The 18,314-nt window shown below is 40.1% G+C and overlaps 1 protein-coding gene across 1 annotated transcript in view; it reads left to right on the top strand.

Annotated features, from left to right (window-relative positions):
* LOC134357419 (dynein axonemal heavy chain 6-like) overlaps positions 1 to 18,314 on the top strand; it is a 495,424-nt gene that overhangs the window by 82,694 nt on the left and 394,416 nt on the right. Inside the window, exons 11-13 of the mRNA XM_063068992.1 lie at positions 11,594 to 11,941; positions 13,527 to 13,868; positions 16,407 to 16,806. Coding sequence (XP_062925062.1) covers positions 11,594 to 11,941; positions 13,527 to 13,868; positions 16,407 to 16,806 — 1,090 coding nt within the window. The remainder of the gene's footprint in view (positions 1 to 11,593; positions 11,942 to 13,526; positions 13,869 to 16,406; positions 16,807 to 18,314) is intronic.

Here is an 18,314-nt window from a genome sequence, read left to right as displayed (position 1 = left end):
TTCCCTTCTTGAACAAAGGTACCACATTTGCTACTCTCTGGTTCTCTTTCTAAGTCCTCATCTGTTGCTACTGAGGACATAAAGATCTTTGTCATAGCCCCAGCAATCTGCTCACTTACTTCTTTCTATATTCCAGGATATATGGCAGCAGGCTCTGGGGATTTATCCACCTTAATGCTTTTCAGAAGACCCATCACTACTTTCTCCTTATTCTCAACATGTCCCAGCACATTAGCATTCTCCACTCTGTTTTATTAAGTCCTATTTGTCCACCCTTTCAGCTCTTTGCTGACTCCATTGGTTCTGTTACCTGCATTTATACAGAACTTGAACTTCCTTAATTTTGCTGCCAATTTCCATCTTTCTCACATCTTCACATGAACTATCTCTGACACTTCCTTTTCCTTCTAGATTCCTCTGTATCCAATTCAAAGGATACACTAACCATTAACATTTATTGAAGCCACAGATCTCCCCAGCTAACTTAACCACTCTTCCTTTCACCCTGCTTTGTATAAGGATTCCATTCCATTCACCCAGTTTCTCCATCTCTGCTGTAATTGCTCTGATAATGAGACATAAATGGTATAAAATGTCTTTTTTTTTGCTTTGATCATCTATTTCCTATGCGCCTAGTTTCATCCTAGTCTTCCACATCACCATCCACCACTGCATTAAACAAATTATCCTTTGCAGATTCAGCCACCTTCATAGAGATTCCACCACCAAATATATATATTCCCCTCTCTTTATAGCATTTTGGAGGAACTATTCCCTTCATGGATTCCTGGTCTGTTTTTCCATCCATATCATCCATTATCCTTCTCATGACACTTTTCAATGCAACCACAGGGGATACAAAATCTGTCTTTTTACCTTTTCCCTACTCAATTCAGAGACACAGGCAGTTTTTCCTGGTGAAGCACTTCTTTTAATCTAGTGTATTGGCTACCGTGTTCACAATATGGTCTGTACTCTGGGGAAACTAGATGCACATTCGGTGACTGTTTTGGGGGGAATATGAACCAGTCTGCAGAAAGTACATTGCACTCTCAGTTGCCTGCCTCTTCAATTCACCTTTCACTCTCACTCTGACCGACTTGTCTGAGGCCTCCTCCACTGTTAGATAGAGGCTGAATGAGAACTTGATGAACAGCACCTCATCTTTTGTCTGATCATACTGCGGCCCTCAGACTACAACAAGATGTAATTTGCTTTCTCTATCAACGTCAGAGCTGATCACTTATACTATAGGTCTTTGTCTGTGGTATTTGCCCAGCCTGACCTTCCAGGCGTGTCCTACACTTCTGCCTTTCATATATTTTGCATTCCTTTGTTTGTGCTCTTACTTTCTCACTGTCTAAATTTCACAGCTCATACATTCCTTTGATAATATTCTCTCTTTCTAACAGTCCTTTTTTTAGCCCATTGATTGGACAACTCCAGATATAGACTTCATTTCTAACCGTGATCAATATATTTGCTTTGTTCGATTGTCTAGCCAGATCTGTGAATGACTCAGTAGCTAAAATCATTGGATTTTTTTAGGTTTTTCTGAACCAATAGAAAAACGTATTTGTGTGATAAACCCATGCATTTTCAACCTCCAGGCCTGAATATAAGCATCCTGCTCAGTATATCTTGTCGCCCACTTCAGAAGATCTACTGACACAAGTACATAATATAGTCAGAGTACTAGAAGAGATCGTTGGTAAGGAACAAATAACCAGAATCTGTTATTTCAAATGTTAAAATAAATTCACAGAATGTATCCATACATGAATGATGAATGGGCAAATTATTAGGCACTTAAGAAACAGGGTGCTTGTGTTTGTAAACAGGGCCGCTGAAAATAAAAGCAAGGAAGTCATTTTAAATAATTTCAAATCACTTTTTTCTATAACCTTTGATTCCTTTTCTGATTCAAAATTTATCTCTGCCTTTATATACACAAGATTTCTTCTGCCCAGCTCTGTGCCAAGGAGTTCCAAAGACATTAAAGTGACCTAGCCCTGTGGGCAAATGAATGCTGAGATCAAAGGTCAGCAGCCCGTCACTCATTATAAATCAGACATATCAAACATTAAAAGGACTAGACACAAGAGGTATTGCAGTTGCTCGAAATCTAGAGGAGTACTCACAATATGCGGGAGGAGCTCAGCAGGTCAGGCAGCATCTATGGATGGGAATAAACAGTCGACTTTTCGGACTGAGACTCTTCATCAGACCCAAAACATCGACTGTTTATCCCCAAAATAAGGACTATATCTTTTTGGGGGAGGGAGCAATGTGCCAAAGCAATTGTGAGCCAACGGCTTGCTTCTAGGTTGGAGGGTAAGTATTGGGGTTTGGGCAAGGGTCAGGCTCACAAGTGGGTGGTGCTTGTAGAAATATGTTGAATATTTGTGTCGGGACATTGTCAACTCTCATTGTCAACAATGTGGGGAAATGGGAGGCTGAGTACTTCGATAAGAGAAATAAAAAGGCTGATTATTATTATCTACTGTAAGTGCAGAGAGCAAAGTAAGTGAAGTTCAGAGGGTTCTAGGTTTTCTAGTGCATCTATTGCAGAAAACTAGCAGGCAGGTCCAACAGGTAGTTAAGGCAAAGAGTGTTTTTGCCTTTATTTCAAAGGGATTGGAGTTTAAACATTAGGAGGTTTTATTGCAATTGTACAGGGCGTTGGTGAGGCCTCACCTGTGATACTGTGTCCAGTTTTGTTCCCTTGACTAAAAAAAAATCCAGTAATGTTGGAGGCAGTCCACCTGCACTGAAGGGCAGGAGTTATATGGAGGGACTGGAAAGGCTGAGCCTGTTTTCCTTGGATCAAAGGGGTCTGAAAGGTAACAACTAGAGGTTTATAAAATCTTGAGGGGTATAGATAGGGTAGAAAGTCAGTCTTTTCCCCAGGACACGGGAATCTAAAACAGAGGGTATTAGTTTCATCTGAGAAGGGAAAGAATTAAAGGGAGATCTGAGGAGTATATTTTTCCACACAGGGTGATGGCTATGTGGAATGAGCTACCATAGGAAATGGTGGAAGGTGGGTAGAAATATGATGTTTAAAGGTTGGTTGGATGGGTATATGAATAGGAAAGGGTTAGAGGACTATGCGCCAAATGCAGGCAAATGGAACTAGCTTAGATGTGCATCTTGGATGAAATGGCGTGAAGGGCTGGTTTCCATGCTTCACTCTGAATACAAAGGAGATTCACCAGGCTATTCCTGGGGCGAAAGGGTTATCCAAACAAGAAAGACGAATTGACTTGGGCCTGCATTTCTTGGAATTTAGAAGTCAGAGGAGAGACCTAATTTACATATATAATATCCTCAGGGGGATTGGCAGGATAGATGTTGAAATGTTTTCTCTATAATACCATAAGTCCATAAGAGAGAGGAGCAGAATTAGGCCATTCAGCCCATTGAGTCTGCTGCACCATTTCAACATGGCTGACCCAATTTTGCTCTCAGCCCCAATCTCCTGCCTTCTCCCCATATCCCTTCATGCCCTGACCTTCAAGAATCTATCAACCTCTGCCTTAAAGACTTGGCCTCCACAGCTGCCTGTAGCAAAGAATTCCACAGATTCACCACTATGGCTAAAGAAATTGCTCTTCATCTCCATTCGAAAAGGACATCCCTCTATTCTGAGGCTGTGTTCTTTGGTCTTAGACTCTCCCACCATAGGAAACATCCTCTCCATATCCACTGCATCAAGGCCTTTCACCATTTGCTAGGTTTCAATGAGGTCACCCCTCATTCATCTGAATCCTAGTGAATAGAGGCCCAGAGCCGTCAGACGCTCTTCATATGACAAGCCATTCAATCCTGGAATCATTTTCATGAAGCTCCTTTGACCCCTCTTCAGATTCAGCACATCCTTTCTAAGATAAGAGGCTAAAACCTACTCACAATACACCTCACCAGTGCTTTATAAAGTGTCAAAATTACATCCTTGGTTTTATATTCTTGTCCACTTGAAATGAATGCTAACATTGCATTTGCCATCCTCACCACAGACTCAACCTGCAAATTAATCTTTAAGGAATCCTGCACAAGGACTCCCAGGTCCCTTTACAACTCAGTTTTTTGTATTTTCTCTTCATTTAGAAAATAGCCCTTTTATTTCGTCAACCAAAGTGTATGACCATACACTTCTCGACATTGTATTCCATCTGCCATTTCTTTGCCCATTCTCCTAATCCATCAAAGTCCTTTTGTAGCCTCTCTAATTCCTGAAAACTACCTGCTCCTCCAGCTATCTTGATATAAACAAAGTCATTGACATACAACGTAAAAAGAATCAGTCCCAACACAGACCCCTGTGGAACACCACTAGTCAGTCAGCCAGTCAGAAGAGGCTCCCTTTATTCCCACTCTTTGCCTCCTGTTAATCAGCCACTGCTTTATCCATGCTAGAATCTTTCCTTTAATACCATGGGCTTGTAACTTGTTAAGCAGCCTCATGTGTGGCACCTTGTCAAAGGCTTTCTGAAAATGCAAGTACCCAAAAACAAGCAATGCTTTTTTGTCTATCCCGCTTGTTACTACTTCAAAGAATTCCAACAGATTTGTCAGGCAATATTTTTCCTTGAGGAAACCATGCTGACTATAGTCTATCATGTGCCTCCAAGTACCCTGAGACCTCATCCTTAATAATCGACTCCTGCATTTTCCTAACCACTGAGGTCAAACTAACTGGCCTATAGTTTCCTTTCTTCTGCTTCTCCTCTTTGTTGAAGAGTGGAGTGATATTTGCAATTTTCCAGTCTTCTGGAACCATTCCAGAATTTAGTGGTTCTTGAAAGATCATTACTAATGCCTCCATGATCTCTTCAGCTAATTTTTTTTTCAGAACTCTGAGGTGTATACCATGTGGTCCAGGTGACTTATCTACCTTCAGACCTTTCAGTTTTCGAAGAACCTTCTCTTTAATTATAGTAACTTCAACCCCTGACAGTTGGAGCTTGCACCATACTGCTAGTGTCTTCCACAGTGGGGCAGTCATTTAAAACTGAGGTACACAGAGAATTCTTCTGGTAGAAGATAGTGCATCTTTTGAAATCACTGTCCTGGAGGTGGAAGCTGAATCATTAGAACTATAAGAAGTAGAACTGCATAGGTATTTGATAGATTGAGAAATAAAGGGGTATGGATAAGTGACATAGAAGATGAAATGAGGCCGGTATAATCGTATTAGGTGGTGTGATAAGCTGAAGGGATTGATGGCCTCCTTCTGCTATTTTCTTCTTCTATTCCTGTGTTCTTGTGACAGCACTTAATTGGGGTAAGAGTTTCTGTACATGTTTAGTAGCTCACTACTTATAAACCTTTCCGTAATTAAGGATCCCAGCCATCCTGGACATTCTCTCATCTCCTCTCTTCTGTTGGGCAGAAGATACAAAAAACTAAAATCATATACTACCTGTCTCAAGGACATTTTTACCTGCTGTTATAAAATCCATTGAATGGTTCCCTAGTATGATAAGATCAACTCTTGACCTCAGAATCTACTTCATTATGACCTTACAACTTATTTTTTATCTGACCTGCACTTCCTCTGTGGCTGTACACTTAATTTTCCATTCTGTTACTGTTTAACTGTGTTCTACCTCAATGCCCATGTATTGATTTCATCTGTATAACCAGCATGTAAGACAAGCTTTTCAATGTATCTCAGTATATGTGACAATGATAAACCAATTCTAATTCCATTTTCTCATGAGTAATGTGCTGATGTGAAATCAACCATCATTATTTCAGCCAAGCTGGTCACCTTTACCAACGAGCCTCGCTTGTCCATGTTTAACTCACGGTCTTTGTATGAACTGAAGCTCTCTAGTGATCAGGAATTGGAAGCAAAGAAGACAAAGCAGTTCTTGCTCAATGCTGACATACTGTTTGGCCAAGATCCAATCTACCAACAACAAGTAGGTCAAGAATTTGCCCATTAGAATTTATCTGTGTGGTTTCATTTGGTCAAATATTGCAAATATTTAACCTTTATTAAGAGAAATGACTGACTTTTCTTATGTGAAATTTACAGCACAGACAGAATATTTACCTATCTACTCTGTGCTGGCATAAAAGGCACCTAAACTAGCATTCATCTTCCCCGTTCAGACTCCCGTAACTCATGAAGGTTTACCACCATTTTGAGGGCTATAAGTACTTGCCTCCCTGGCAGCACCAGAGTCTGTAGCATGTTATTGCTCAATTTGTTAAAATACTGGATTGATAATTTCAGTGTATTTTCAACTCTGGTAGGGACCAGAGGAGTGTCATGAAACAGAGGGACTTAGGAGTACAAGTGCTTAGATTGCTGAAGGCAGTGTCATTGGTGGACAAGGTGCTGAAGAAGGTGTTTGGCGTGGTGCCCTTCATCACTCAGTGTATTGACTTTAGGAGCTGGGAAGTTACATAGCAGTTACACAGTGAAATGTTGGTGAGGCTTCACTTCTAGTACTGTGTACGGTTTTAGTTACCCTGCTATAGGAAAGATGTTATTAAACTATAGTGAGTTCAGTAAATATTTTCTGGACTTATGGGTATGGATTACATGGGGAAGGGTGGTTTCATAGTCTAGGACTTTATTCCCCGGAATTTAGGAGATTGTTGGGCAATATAGTCAGCATGTACGAGTTGAACCAAAGGGCCCATGTCCATGAAATATGACTCTATTTTTGGCTAATCTAGTGGAGTTGTAACTGATGGAATAGATAAAGAGGAACTAGAGGGTGTGCGTACCTGACTGCCTGACATATTTAATAAAGTTCTGTGCAGGATATTTGTCAACAGGATTAGAACACATGGAACTCGACCTGAGCACTGAAGAACATCGGAAAGATGAAAACTTCTCCTAATTGAACTCTGCCACCTCCCCCCAAAAACGCTGTTGATACGGGAGCAATATTGAATTTGCCAAAGTGAAATTAAGTTTTGTTATAGAAAGGGGGAGTGTTGCGTTACAGGAACTAAGGGTTATGGAATGTAGATGGAGCTAACTTGTAAACCAGACTTGGTTTAATTAAAGAGGGTTGGTGACGGAAGTCTGTTTGAAATAAAAACAAATGCTGGAAGTATCCAGCAAATTAAACATCTGTCAAGAGGGAAACAGAGTTGGCACTGCAGTCCAAACACCCTTCATTCAAAATGGGGAAAAAAGGCATGTTTAAAGTTTTCTAAATTATAGAGAAGGTGAGGAGTGTATCCATTGCAGGATGGAAACCAAGAAAAATATACTGTTGCTGATGTCTGAGAAAGAGTGTTATAGACTTTTTAATCACAATTGCTATTGTCTGAAGAGGAGTAAATAGAGGAAAACTTATATAAATGAATTAAGTTATCAGAGTCATAGAAAAATAGTCAGAATCATTTTCCAGGGTAGAAATATCAAATGCTACAAGGAATACACATCAAACTTGACCGTACCTCTTCCTAGAGATGCTGCCTGGCCTGCTGCGTTCACCAGCAACTTTGATGTGTGTTGCTTGAATTTCCAGCATCTGCAGAATTCCTGTTGTTTGCGTTTTAAAATGCTACAAGGTGTAGCTTTGTGTTGAGAAGGGGAAAGTTTAGAGAAGATTTATGAGGCAAGAAATTTCCAGAGCGGTAGCTGCCTGAAAAGTGCTGCTAGGAGAAATGGTGGAAATAAAGATGATAGTGATGTTTAAGAGGCATTTAGACAGACACAAGGACAGACAGAGAATAGAGGTGTAGACCCAATGCAGGTAGATGGGATTTGTTTAAATTGACATCATGTTAAGCACATAGACCATGGGCTGAAAGGCATGTTTCTGTGCTGGACATCTTTGTCTTATGTAATAGAGGGGAGAAGAAAAAAAACAATGCTGGAACTGTGGGTAACAGAGCACAATAGTGCTGGAAATTGGAAATAGCTGTTCAGATAGCAGTTTTGAAAGAAAATAGAAGGCACATTTTAGTAGATTTAAAGATACTAGAAGGTACTAATGTGATATCTCTCAGGCTGGTGTGGGAATTATGGGAGGAAACTGCTGGGACAGAATTTTCAGGTCTTTGCTGACCACAGGTGAGGTTGCCAGATGACTGGAGGACAGCAAATGTGGTTCCTTTAATCATGAAAGGCAGCAAGTGAAGCTTATTAGTTATAGGCCTGTGAGTCTCACAAGTGGTTGGGAAGTTATTGGGGAAAGAACTTTTGAGTGACAGAATTGACCTGAACTTGGAGAGTAAGCATTAAGAAGAATCAGAGGAACTTGTTAAGAGAACATCCTATCTGATTGATTTGGAGGAGACTAAGTATATTGATTATGAGAATACTATTGACACTGGTCCAAAAGCCTACAGAATCCAGTTTAATAAATCAGACAGATTGAGGAAGAGGTGATGGTGGAGGGTTTGTTTGTAATTGGAAGTTCATGATCAGTGGTGTTTCACGGGGACAGGTGTAGGGACTTTTACTGTTTGTTAGACAAAGAATTATACATAATGGAAAGAAGTCCTTCAGCCCATCTGGTTCATGCTGACCAAATTCCTCATCCAAGCTAGTCAATTATGGTCAGCCAGTCAATTATGTTAAAATCACTGTGAGAAGCTGTAGTTCATATAGATTGCTGTTGCTTCAGAAGGCGGTCGTCTGTCATCTTAGGAGGTCAGTGAGATCACTGAAACCAGGGTTGTATTCCAAGAAGACGGAATGACTAAGGGTGAATCTGATTGAAATTTTCGATCTTGCATATTCAAGGGATTAGTTAGTTGATTGGTCAGACCCAATAGATGTAAAAATCAGAGCCCAGTCTTTCAGGAGTGAGGTTAGGAAACAGGGCATATAAGTTTGCAACTTTCATCTTTAAACAGCAGTTTTCCTTGGACAATGATTCCTTTCAAATTTAAGGTTGATTTTCATTAGCCAAGATGTCATAGATAAAGGTAGAAATATAAAGATGGATCACTGGTCACTCCTAAGGCATAGGAGAAGGAGGGGGTGAGCTGGGTTCCTTGTGCCAAAGGTGATCTTTCACTTCAGCACCACATTACTACTGCCATATCCTAAATGCTTTAATTTCCTTAACATAACAAATAGCTTTGATCTTTGTTTTAAAGTATACTAAAAGACTGAATCTCCATAGCCATTTGGGTGGAGAATTTTAAAGATTAACAGGTCTCCCTGTGAAAAATCAATTCTCATCAGGATGGGCAGACCCTTCCATCACTCTGGACATCCCAGTCTTAGGAAATACTGTCCTTGCATTTACCCTGTCAATCCACAAGGATTTGTATGTTTCAATATATTCACTTCTCAAATTTTCTAAATGTAAGGGTGTAGGCCCATGATCTTAATTGATGGTAAAATGGCCCAAATAATTAAAAGGCACCCCTCCCCCACCCCAGAAGTAAAATAGGCATTGACATTAAATGAACAATAAAAAGTGAATAACAAAATGTTTAGCTACAGGGTGATGTTGCACAGGACTATTCTTAATGAGACCAAAGTGTACTTGAATTAAAGAAATGTCTTCAGTACCCTGTCTACTTGTGTTTTGGTATTTATTTATGAGCATATGCATTTGGAGAAGGAAGAAATCACTCAGTGCTTTAAGCCAGACCCACCCTTTATTATGTCATAGATGATGACTATTCTATACTTTCCGTAACCAGCTCATTGACTTTACTACTATCAATGAACATGTACTCCAAACACCAAATATCCAACCACACCTCTTAAGTGTGGGATGCTCGATAAAGACATCTACAGATGATACAATATTTTAAAAAATCTGATTAATAATGAGGAGGAAAGCTTTAAAGTGTAGCAGATATAACTTGTAATTTCATTGTTCAAAACATATTCAGTTTAGTCAAATGTGAGGTAATGCAACTGGGAGGTGCAAAATCACAGTAAATGGGAGGATTTTGAGAGGAGTGGAGGGAACAGCAGGACCTTGAATTGCATGGTTAATAAAATGATCAGCAAGATATTTATTCATTAGCCAAGTTGTTGAAGAATAAAAAGGGAAGTTATTCCAAAACGGTATGTTACACCAGATAGACCTCAGCCTGCACTCTTTAGTTTTGGTGACTGCTGTCATTACCCTGGATAAGTTATAGAGGAAATTTGAGTGGAGTGTAGCTAGGAGGAAATATTGGATCAGTTGAAGGTGTTCTGAGATGGAACAGTTTAGTTGAGATGAGAGACTGGAGAAGCTATAGTAGATCTGTTCTCTCTGGAGTGGGAGATGTTAAGAGGGACATAATTAAGCTATATAAAATTAGGAGGGGCACAGAAAGAGTAGACTGCAGGAAACTTTTTCCCATATTGGAGGTGATAATCCTAGAGGATGTAGGTTTAGAGTAAGTGGGAAGACATTCCGAGGGGATGTACGGAAGATCTTTTTCACCAGAGATGGTGAGCACCTGGAATGCCCTGCCTGAGAGAATGGTTAAAGCTGGATAACTGAGATTATTTAAGAAGTGTCTAAATATGCACCTGATAAGCATTTAGGCATAGAAGGTTATGGACCAGCTGCTGAGCAATGGGATTAATATGAAAGGGTGCCCACTGTTCAGCATGAATGAGTTGAGCTGAGTGGCCTGTTTCCATATGGTATGAGTCTATGACTCTGTTTTCTTTGGGCAGAAGAGGTTGGATATAAGGCTGTGGGTAGGACGCTGCTGGAGGAACTCAGTGTGTCAGGCAGAGTCTATGGTGCAAAAGTATAGTTGATGTTTTTGGTTGACAAACTTCATCTGCAGCCCCTGTGCCTCTAAAATAATTTGTAGAAGGATTAGAGAAGACCTAAGGGTGATGGAGCCCTGGAACTCGCAGATAAGGGTTGTAGAAGCAGAAACCCTTTTTATATTTAAACAGTACTTAGATGTAATTACATAGCTGTTACATGCAGGAAAAAGAACTAGGTGCTATAAGGTGGGATTAGATAGTCATTTAAAATAGAGATATATAGAAATCCCTTCTCACAGGGGTTGTTGAATCTCTGAACTTCTCTGTCCTACACAAAAGTGGATTAGAAGTACTTAAGTGCATACTATTTATTATAAATTACTATAATTGCACATTGCACATTTAGATGGAGATGTAACGTAAAGATTTTTACTCCTCTTGTAGATGAAGGATGTAAGTAATAGAGTCAATTCAGTTCAGTTTAATTCAAGATAGACAGATATCTTGATAACAAAGATCTGGCACACAGCAGCTGAGGTCTGGAATAAATATGCCATGATCATATTGAATGGTGGGGCAGGTTTGAGTTGCCAAGTGGCTTACTCCTCTTATTTTCTTGTGTTCTCCCCATTCCTGTCCAAAATTGTCCCTATCTCTTTTTTCCACTGTCTCTGAGTTGCTCTTGTACATCATAACTGTACTGTTCAGTATATGTTATCGTTGAGTAATACACTCTAAATGTAGCAGTTCTAGTTATTCCTTCTTTGTTATCTGAAGATATTTGATACCAATAGAATGCCAACATCTCTTGAAAGGACCTCTTGCAAATCCAGGAATTCTACACAATTTCCATTTCTCTCTCTACTTTTGTTTGTCTTGTTTTCAGATCTCTTCCTTGACTAATATCATAACATGTTTATCTTTGGCTTCTAGCTCACTAAACTGCAGAATTTGATAAGTGCCTCAATGGTGGAAGTAACACAGTACAGCAGAACATTTGAGCAATACTCTGTTATGGTGGATCAGGCCATGAATCTGGATCTTGAAGCTTTAATAAGGCAGCAGGAGTGGAGCCCAGTGGAATTCAGAAGCATGTTGGAGGTTTACACAGAATATGTCATGAGTGTAAGAAACATGACAGTGGAGAGAAGGGTCCGGTTGGTGAAGGTGGTGAGCCAGCAATATCAGGCGGACTGCTTTCCCTATTTGGAAATGGTGACCCATGAACTGCATAACCACCTGAAGAACACTGCTTACAAAAAGTCTAGTGAACTGCTAAGTGTGAGTACTTGTTCACCATTATTGTAGTTTATTAATGTTATCACTGTCAGTGAGTTTCAGTTTAATATCTTCCAGCACCTGCAAGAGACACTTCCAGTGCAGACTCTGTCTCTGGCAGGCCTATGTGCTTGCATGTTCCTGCACTGAATCACCCCTTCCCTTGGATGCTTGGCTAATATAGAGTCATACAGCATGGAAACAGGATCCTCAGCCCAACTGGTAAATAATGACCTAGATGCTCTCATTTGCCTGGATTTAACCTATATCACTCTAAACATCTCCTATCCATACACCTGTCCAACTGATTTTTTAAAAATTGTTATTGTACTTGCCTCAGTTACTTCCTCTGGCAGTATATATTCCCACCGCCTATCTTAAAAAAAGTTACTTTCATATTTCTATTAATTATTTCCCCTCTTACTTCAAACATATGCCCTCTATCTCTTGAATGTGCAACTCTAGGAAATTGACTGTGTTCAATCAATATATATATATATATATATATATAAAATAAAACCCTCTTGATTTTATACAACTTTGTAAGGTCCCCTCAGTCTTCTACAGCCAAAGGAAAAGGCCTAAGCTGCTCAACCTCTCTCTTAATGCAGTACCTCAAGTCCTGCCAACATTATGGTAAATCTTTTTATCATGTTTCTCAGTTGAGTAACTTCTTTCTTATAGTTGAATAACCTAAACTGAACACAAAACTCCAAATGTAGCCTTACTAATGTCTCTTAAACCCTAAATTGTGCCTGGTTTCCAGTGGGATAGCACCTCTCAGCAATGGCTGTCCTACATTTATTATTATTATTATTTTTATATAGTCTCTATTGGGCTATGGGCTGAAAAATTGCAAGGCAATAAAGTAAGGCAAGTAGCCTATCTGGTGCTAAAAATGGCTGGAAAGAAGGGCTCACACAACCCATGGCAAAATCCAGGTATTTAGCACAGTTAACAACCTTGAGATGACACATCTTGAACCTGATGAAAGCCTGCAGTCAAAGTCAAAGTCCCTCATTTCATTCTGTGTTGGATCGTTGATGAGATCCTATTTCTGGAATGCTTTTTGCAATTTGACAATCCTGTAATATTTTCAGGGTAAGCAGAAAGGATCTACTTTCATTCGCAGAGCAGTTCATTACAAGGGAACATAGATTTAAGTTCATGGAGAAAGGAATTAGAGGAGACACAAGAGACAGCAGATGCTGGAATCTGCAGCAACAGGCAAGATGCTGGAGGAACACAATGGATCAGGCAGTATCTATAGAGGGAAATGGACTGACAAAGTTCTGGGCTGAGACCCTTCATGTCACCAAAGATACTGTACTTACAAATTTCGATTGATGTACAGTGGAGAGCATTCTGACTGGTTGCATCACCTCCTGGTATGGAGGCTTTAATGCAGAGGATAGCAAGAGCTTCAACCCAGCTCCATCAGGGGCACACCACTCCCTATCATTAAGTTCATCTTCAAGAGGTGGTGCCTTAAGAAGTTTGTGTCCATCATTAAGGACCTTCACTTTGACGACTTAGAGAACTTTGTTGGTGTGGTCAGAACTCAACATGTTCTTTGTTTCATTTTTAGGTGATTGAAGAAGCTCAGCAGAATCTCAGTAAGGAACCAGAAACCATTGACATGTTTGGGGAACACTTGCTGTTCCTGTCTCGAATGGAGATAGAATTGCCCAAATTGGAGAGAAAGTTTCAAACTGTGACTCAGCTGTATGGTATTGCCAATGAATATGGTGTCTCCATCCCTCCTGAAGAAGTGGCACTCTATCAAATCCTGGTTCCAACTTTCCACAGCCTGAAATCCAACATCCTCTACTTTGAGGCCATAAAAGAAAGCAACGTCAAAAAATTCAGTGCAAACCTGGAGAGAGACATCAGTAACCTTTACAATGATCTAATGCAAGTTAAATATAAGGTAATACCACAGAGAACTGAGTGTGAACAGTGGGGTGGTTGGAAAATGCTGCTTTCATCTTTATGCTTTTCATTTGAAACAATTTTTTTGGGAAGTGAATATATATTCTAATAAAAGCCAACTAGCAGGTTCAAAACAGCTGAGACAGAAGTAATTGTACTTAAATTGAAGTAGTGCAGATCCCACAAAGTCATGTTTCTATTTTGATCTCTCCCCTTGACTGATCTCCAATTCCCTGATCTCCCTCTTGACCACTTGATGCAATTAATAGGTAAATAGTGCTTACCCCAAAATGGATACAGAGATTCACATCACTTCCTTATTTTTTTCAATATATGAATGACTACAACATTGTTGCTTCCTACACTAGAATTCATTTTAAATAGCATTACATTTGTAGCTAATTTGCACTCTACTTTCATTTTTGCATACTCTATTTTTGACTATTCGCTTAGTTTTTTTAGCCATCTTTATCTGCATCTCATAGTAGGAGCTATTCAATAGTCTTATTACAGTAGGGTAGGAACTGCCCTTGAGCTTGGTGATACATGCTCTCAGGCTTTTGCCTTTACTGCTGAATGAGGGGTGGGGGGAAGAAGAGAGAATGTCCAGGGTGTGTAGAGTCTTGATTATGTTGACTGTTCTACCAACGCATTGAAAAGTGTAGACAGAGTCAGTGGAGGGGAGGCTGTTTCCTGTGATGTGCTGAGCTGTTTCCACAACTCTCTGTAGTTTCACAGGTAAAGCAGTTTCCTTGCCAAGCTATGATGCATTTGGACAAGATGCTTTCCATGGAAAATGCAAGGGTCAAAGGCGATATGCCAAATTTCTTTAGCTTCCTGAGGAAGCAGAGGCACTTGCTGAGCTTTCTTGGCTGTGGCATCTGTATGGGTGGACCAGCACAGACTTCTGGTGATGTTCACTCCCAACCCTTGAATCTCTCAACCCTTGACATCAGTTGATGTAAACAGGAGTGTGTACACTGCCCCTTCCTGAGGTCAATGTCCTGCTCTATGGTTTTGCTAATATTGAGCACGTTGTCATGACACCATCTCAGTAAGCTCTCTGTCTTTTTCCAGTATTAACTCATCATTCAGAATCAGGTTATTATCACTGACATGTGTCATGAAATTTGTTGTTTAGCAGCAGCAGCAGTACAGTGCAATACATACTAAATGAAATACTGTAAGTTATAATAAGAATACTGTATATAGTATTAAATAAATAAATAGTGCAAAAAGTGAGCAAAATAGTGAGATAGTGTTCATGTGTTCATAGACCATTCAGAAATCTGATAATGATGAAATCATTATTTGAGATATGCTCACAATGGTGGTATCATCTGTAAGCATTCTGACAGGCTGTGTCACTGTCTGGTATGGGGGTCTACTGCACAGGACCGAAAGAAGCTGCAGAGGGTCGTAAATTTAGACGGCGCCATCTTGATACTTGCTTACAAAGTACCCAGGACATCTTCAAGGAGCGGTGTCTCAGAAAGGCAGCGTCCATTATTAAGCACCCAGGGCATGCCCTTTTCTCATTGTTGCCGTCAGGCAGGAGATACAGAAACCTGAAGGTATACACTTAATGATTCAGGAACAGCTTCCTCCCTTCTGCCATCCGATTCCTAAATGGACATTAATCTATGGACACTACCTCACTTTTTTAATATATATTTCTATTTTTGCACAATTTTTAATCTAGTCAATATACATATACTGTAAATTATTTATTGCTCTGCTATATTATGTATTGCATTGAACTGCTGCTGCTAAGTTAACAAATTTCACGACTCATGCTGATGATAATAAACCTAGTTCTGATTCTGAAGCTAGTAGTTTGAGTTAGAATAGATTCTGGCTACAGTTGAGTGTATAGGGAGTAGAGTGGGACTGAGAATGAGAATGGACATGGGTAAGGTGTAGCTGTGTATTCCTACTGATTGTGTCTGCTCACCAAGAACTCAAGGATTCAGTTAGAAAGGGAGGTGTTAAGTCACAGTTGTAAGAGGTTGGAGATGAGCTTGCTTGGAATTATAGTATTGAAGGTGGAGCTGTAGTCAATTGTAGATGTATTTACTATCCAGACGCTCCAGAGGTGAGTGTAGGGTTGGGGAGATGCCATTCGCCATATTTTGGTGTAGATGAATTGCAGTGGGTTAAGGTTGTCTGGGAAGCTGGAGTTAACATGCACCATGACCAGTCTCTCAAAGCACTTTATGATGGTGGATGTCAGAAGGTGGTATGCATTAAGGCATATTACCTTGCTTTCCTTAAGCATCTGGATGATAGTGATCTTCTTAAAGCAGGTGGGAACCTCAGAATAAAGCTGGGGAGGTTAAAAATGTTTGAAAATGATTTGTCTCCTTGCACGACACTTGTTCTGTAACTGTACACTATATCCTGCTCTCTGTTTTTTTCTTTTTACTACCTGGAATGATCTGGCTGGATGCATGCAAGATAAAACATTTCTCTGTAACTTGGTACATGTGGTAATAATGAACCAATGATAATAATAAACCATGTTTTGGTCTTTTAGGTGAGAAATCCTGCTCTCCTCCAGGCTGCGACCAGTCCACACAATGCCCTGGAGACCATCAATGCTCTGATACTGGAAGTCTCCTCAATTGCCGGCAGGGCACGAACCTACAGCAACTATCAAGATCGCTTCTGCAGCTCAGGTAGCATAGTCTGCTCTATCATTACCATTTCTGGGTCAATGCAGAAATGGCCAGGAAGGGTGAGCAGCCAGTCGCTGAAAGCACTGCTGTCTGAGACTGAGTACGAGTTGATGCTGATGAAGTTGCTGAGGGAATCGGAGAAGGATTGGAAGAATCTGCTTGCAAACTGGATGGAGACCTGGTTTGATGAACTGAACGTTGATGCCATTCAAAAGGATGTCAACAGATTCACACAGACAATATATTTGCTGGAAAAAGGTCTGTGGTTCATGACTGTGGTGCTAGCTCTGACATTTTATCCTGCTTTCCTAAAGACCACATTGAATGTCTGATGCCAGGTTTAAGGTTGGAGGGGAAAAATTAATTGTGTGACCCATGTGGGGAAAATGACACAGATAGGAAAAAATGGAATCCATTTCAGAGAAATGGAGTTGAGGATAGGCAGAACATAACAGCAGGGAGAATATGCGAGACTAGTTCAGTTGGAATCTGGAATTGTATTTGTTCTGGTTATTACATTATGGGAAATAAATGGTTGAACTGAAGAGGGTACAGAAGAGAGGGGTGTGAATGTTGCTAGGACTAGATAATTTTAGTTATAAGGAAAGATTGGATAGACCTACCTGAATTATTTACTTTGGAAAATTTGACCCTGCAGGGAACTTAACTGAGGCATGTAGATTTATGAGATGTTCAGCACAATATGTAGGGAAGACCTATTTTGCTTAGCAGATTGGTCAAAAACTGGAGGGTGTAGAGTTCAAGTGATGGGTAGAAAAATTGATGAGGAGATGAGGAAACTATATACATCTAGGGGATGCTAGGGGTCTGAAAATGACAGCCTACAAAGATGATGGGGTTAGGAACCAAGATCATCTTCATAATGTTCTTGGATAAAGTGATAAAGTATGAGAAGACACCAGCTACAGGGCCATGGATCGAGTGCTTTAAAGGTAAAATCAGGCAGTGAAGAAGCTGGTTGGATGTGATGAACCAAATAGCCCTCTGTGTTGTGAATATTCTGTGATTCTTTGAGTGCTAGATGGTTTAGTTTATATGTTTCTGCGTAACCGAAACTGTTATTGTGCTTGTGATCCCAAGTGAGAGGGTCTAAAGGATTCAAATTTAACATAGAGATCCTTTCAGTCTATTTTTCTATGCCAACTGTGATGCAGGTTTGTGCTATTCCTATCCATTAAATGCCTACAGGATTTCAGGTAACCCTCATTTCTGTCCTCTCCTCATTCTTCCAATCCTCTTCTGATTCTCCCTATTTTGTACCCTTTTTCATATCTATTCTCCTCGACCACCATTACCTGTTTCTACACCCCCCCCCCCACACTTCCTGGTTTCATCCACCTAGTACACACACATTTCATCCACTAGCTCTCCCACTTGGTGAAACTCTGCTGCACTCTCTATTGCTACCATATCCTCCCTGTAGTTTGGTGATTGGGATTATACAAAATTGTAAATAATTGTTTAGCTGTAACATGATATCCTAGCTCTTATACTCAATGCCTTGGCCTATGAAGGCAAACATATCAAATGTACACTGTTGGTACTCTATCTCTCTGTGTTGCTACTTGCAGCAAGCTATGGACTTGTATCTTGAGGTCTCGATGTACGTCAATGCTCCTAATGACCATGTCATTTATTCTATTATATATCCTACTAGACTTTCCAAAGTGCATTATCTCATACTTAAATTCAGATTAAATACCAAGCAATTATGAGATTAAGCAACATTCATGGCAAACAAATTT

The sequence above is a fragment of the Mobula hypostoma genome, chromosome 2, assembly GCF_963921235.1.
Source record: "Mobula hypostoma chromosome 2, sMobHyp1.1, whole genome shotgun sequence".
NCBI lineage: Eukaryota > Metazoa > Chordata > Chondrichthyes > Myliobatiformes > Myliobatidae > Mobula > Mobula hypostoma.
Note: the sequence above shows the minus strand (reverse complement) of the source record. Positions and strands in the feature narration are given on the sequence as shown.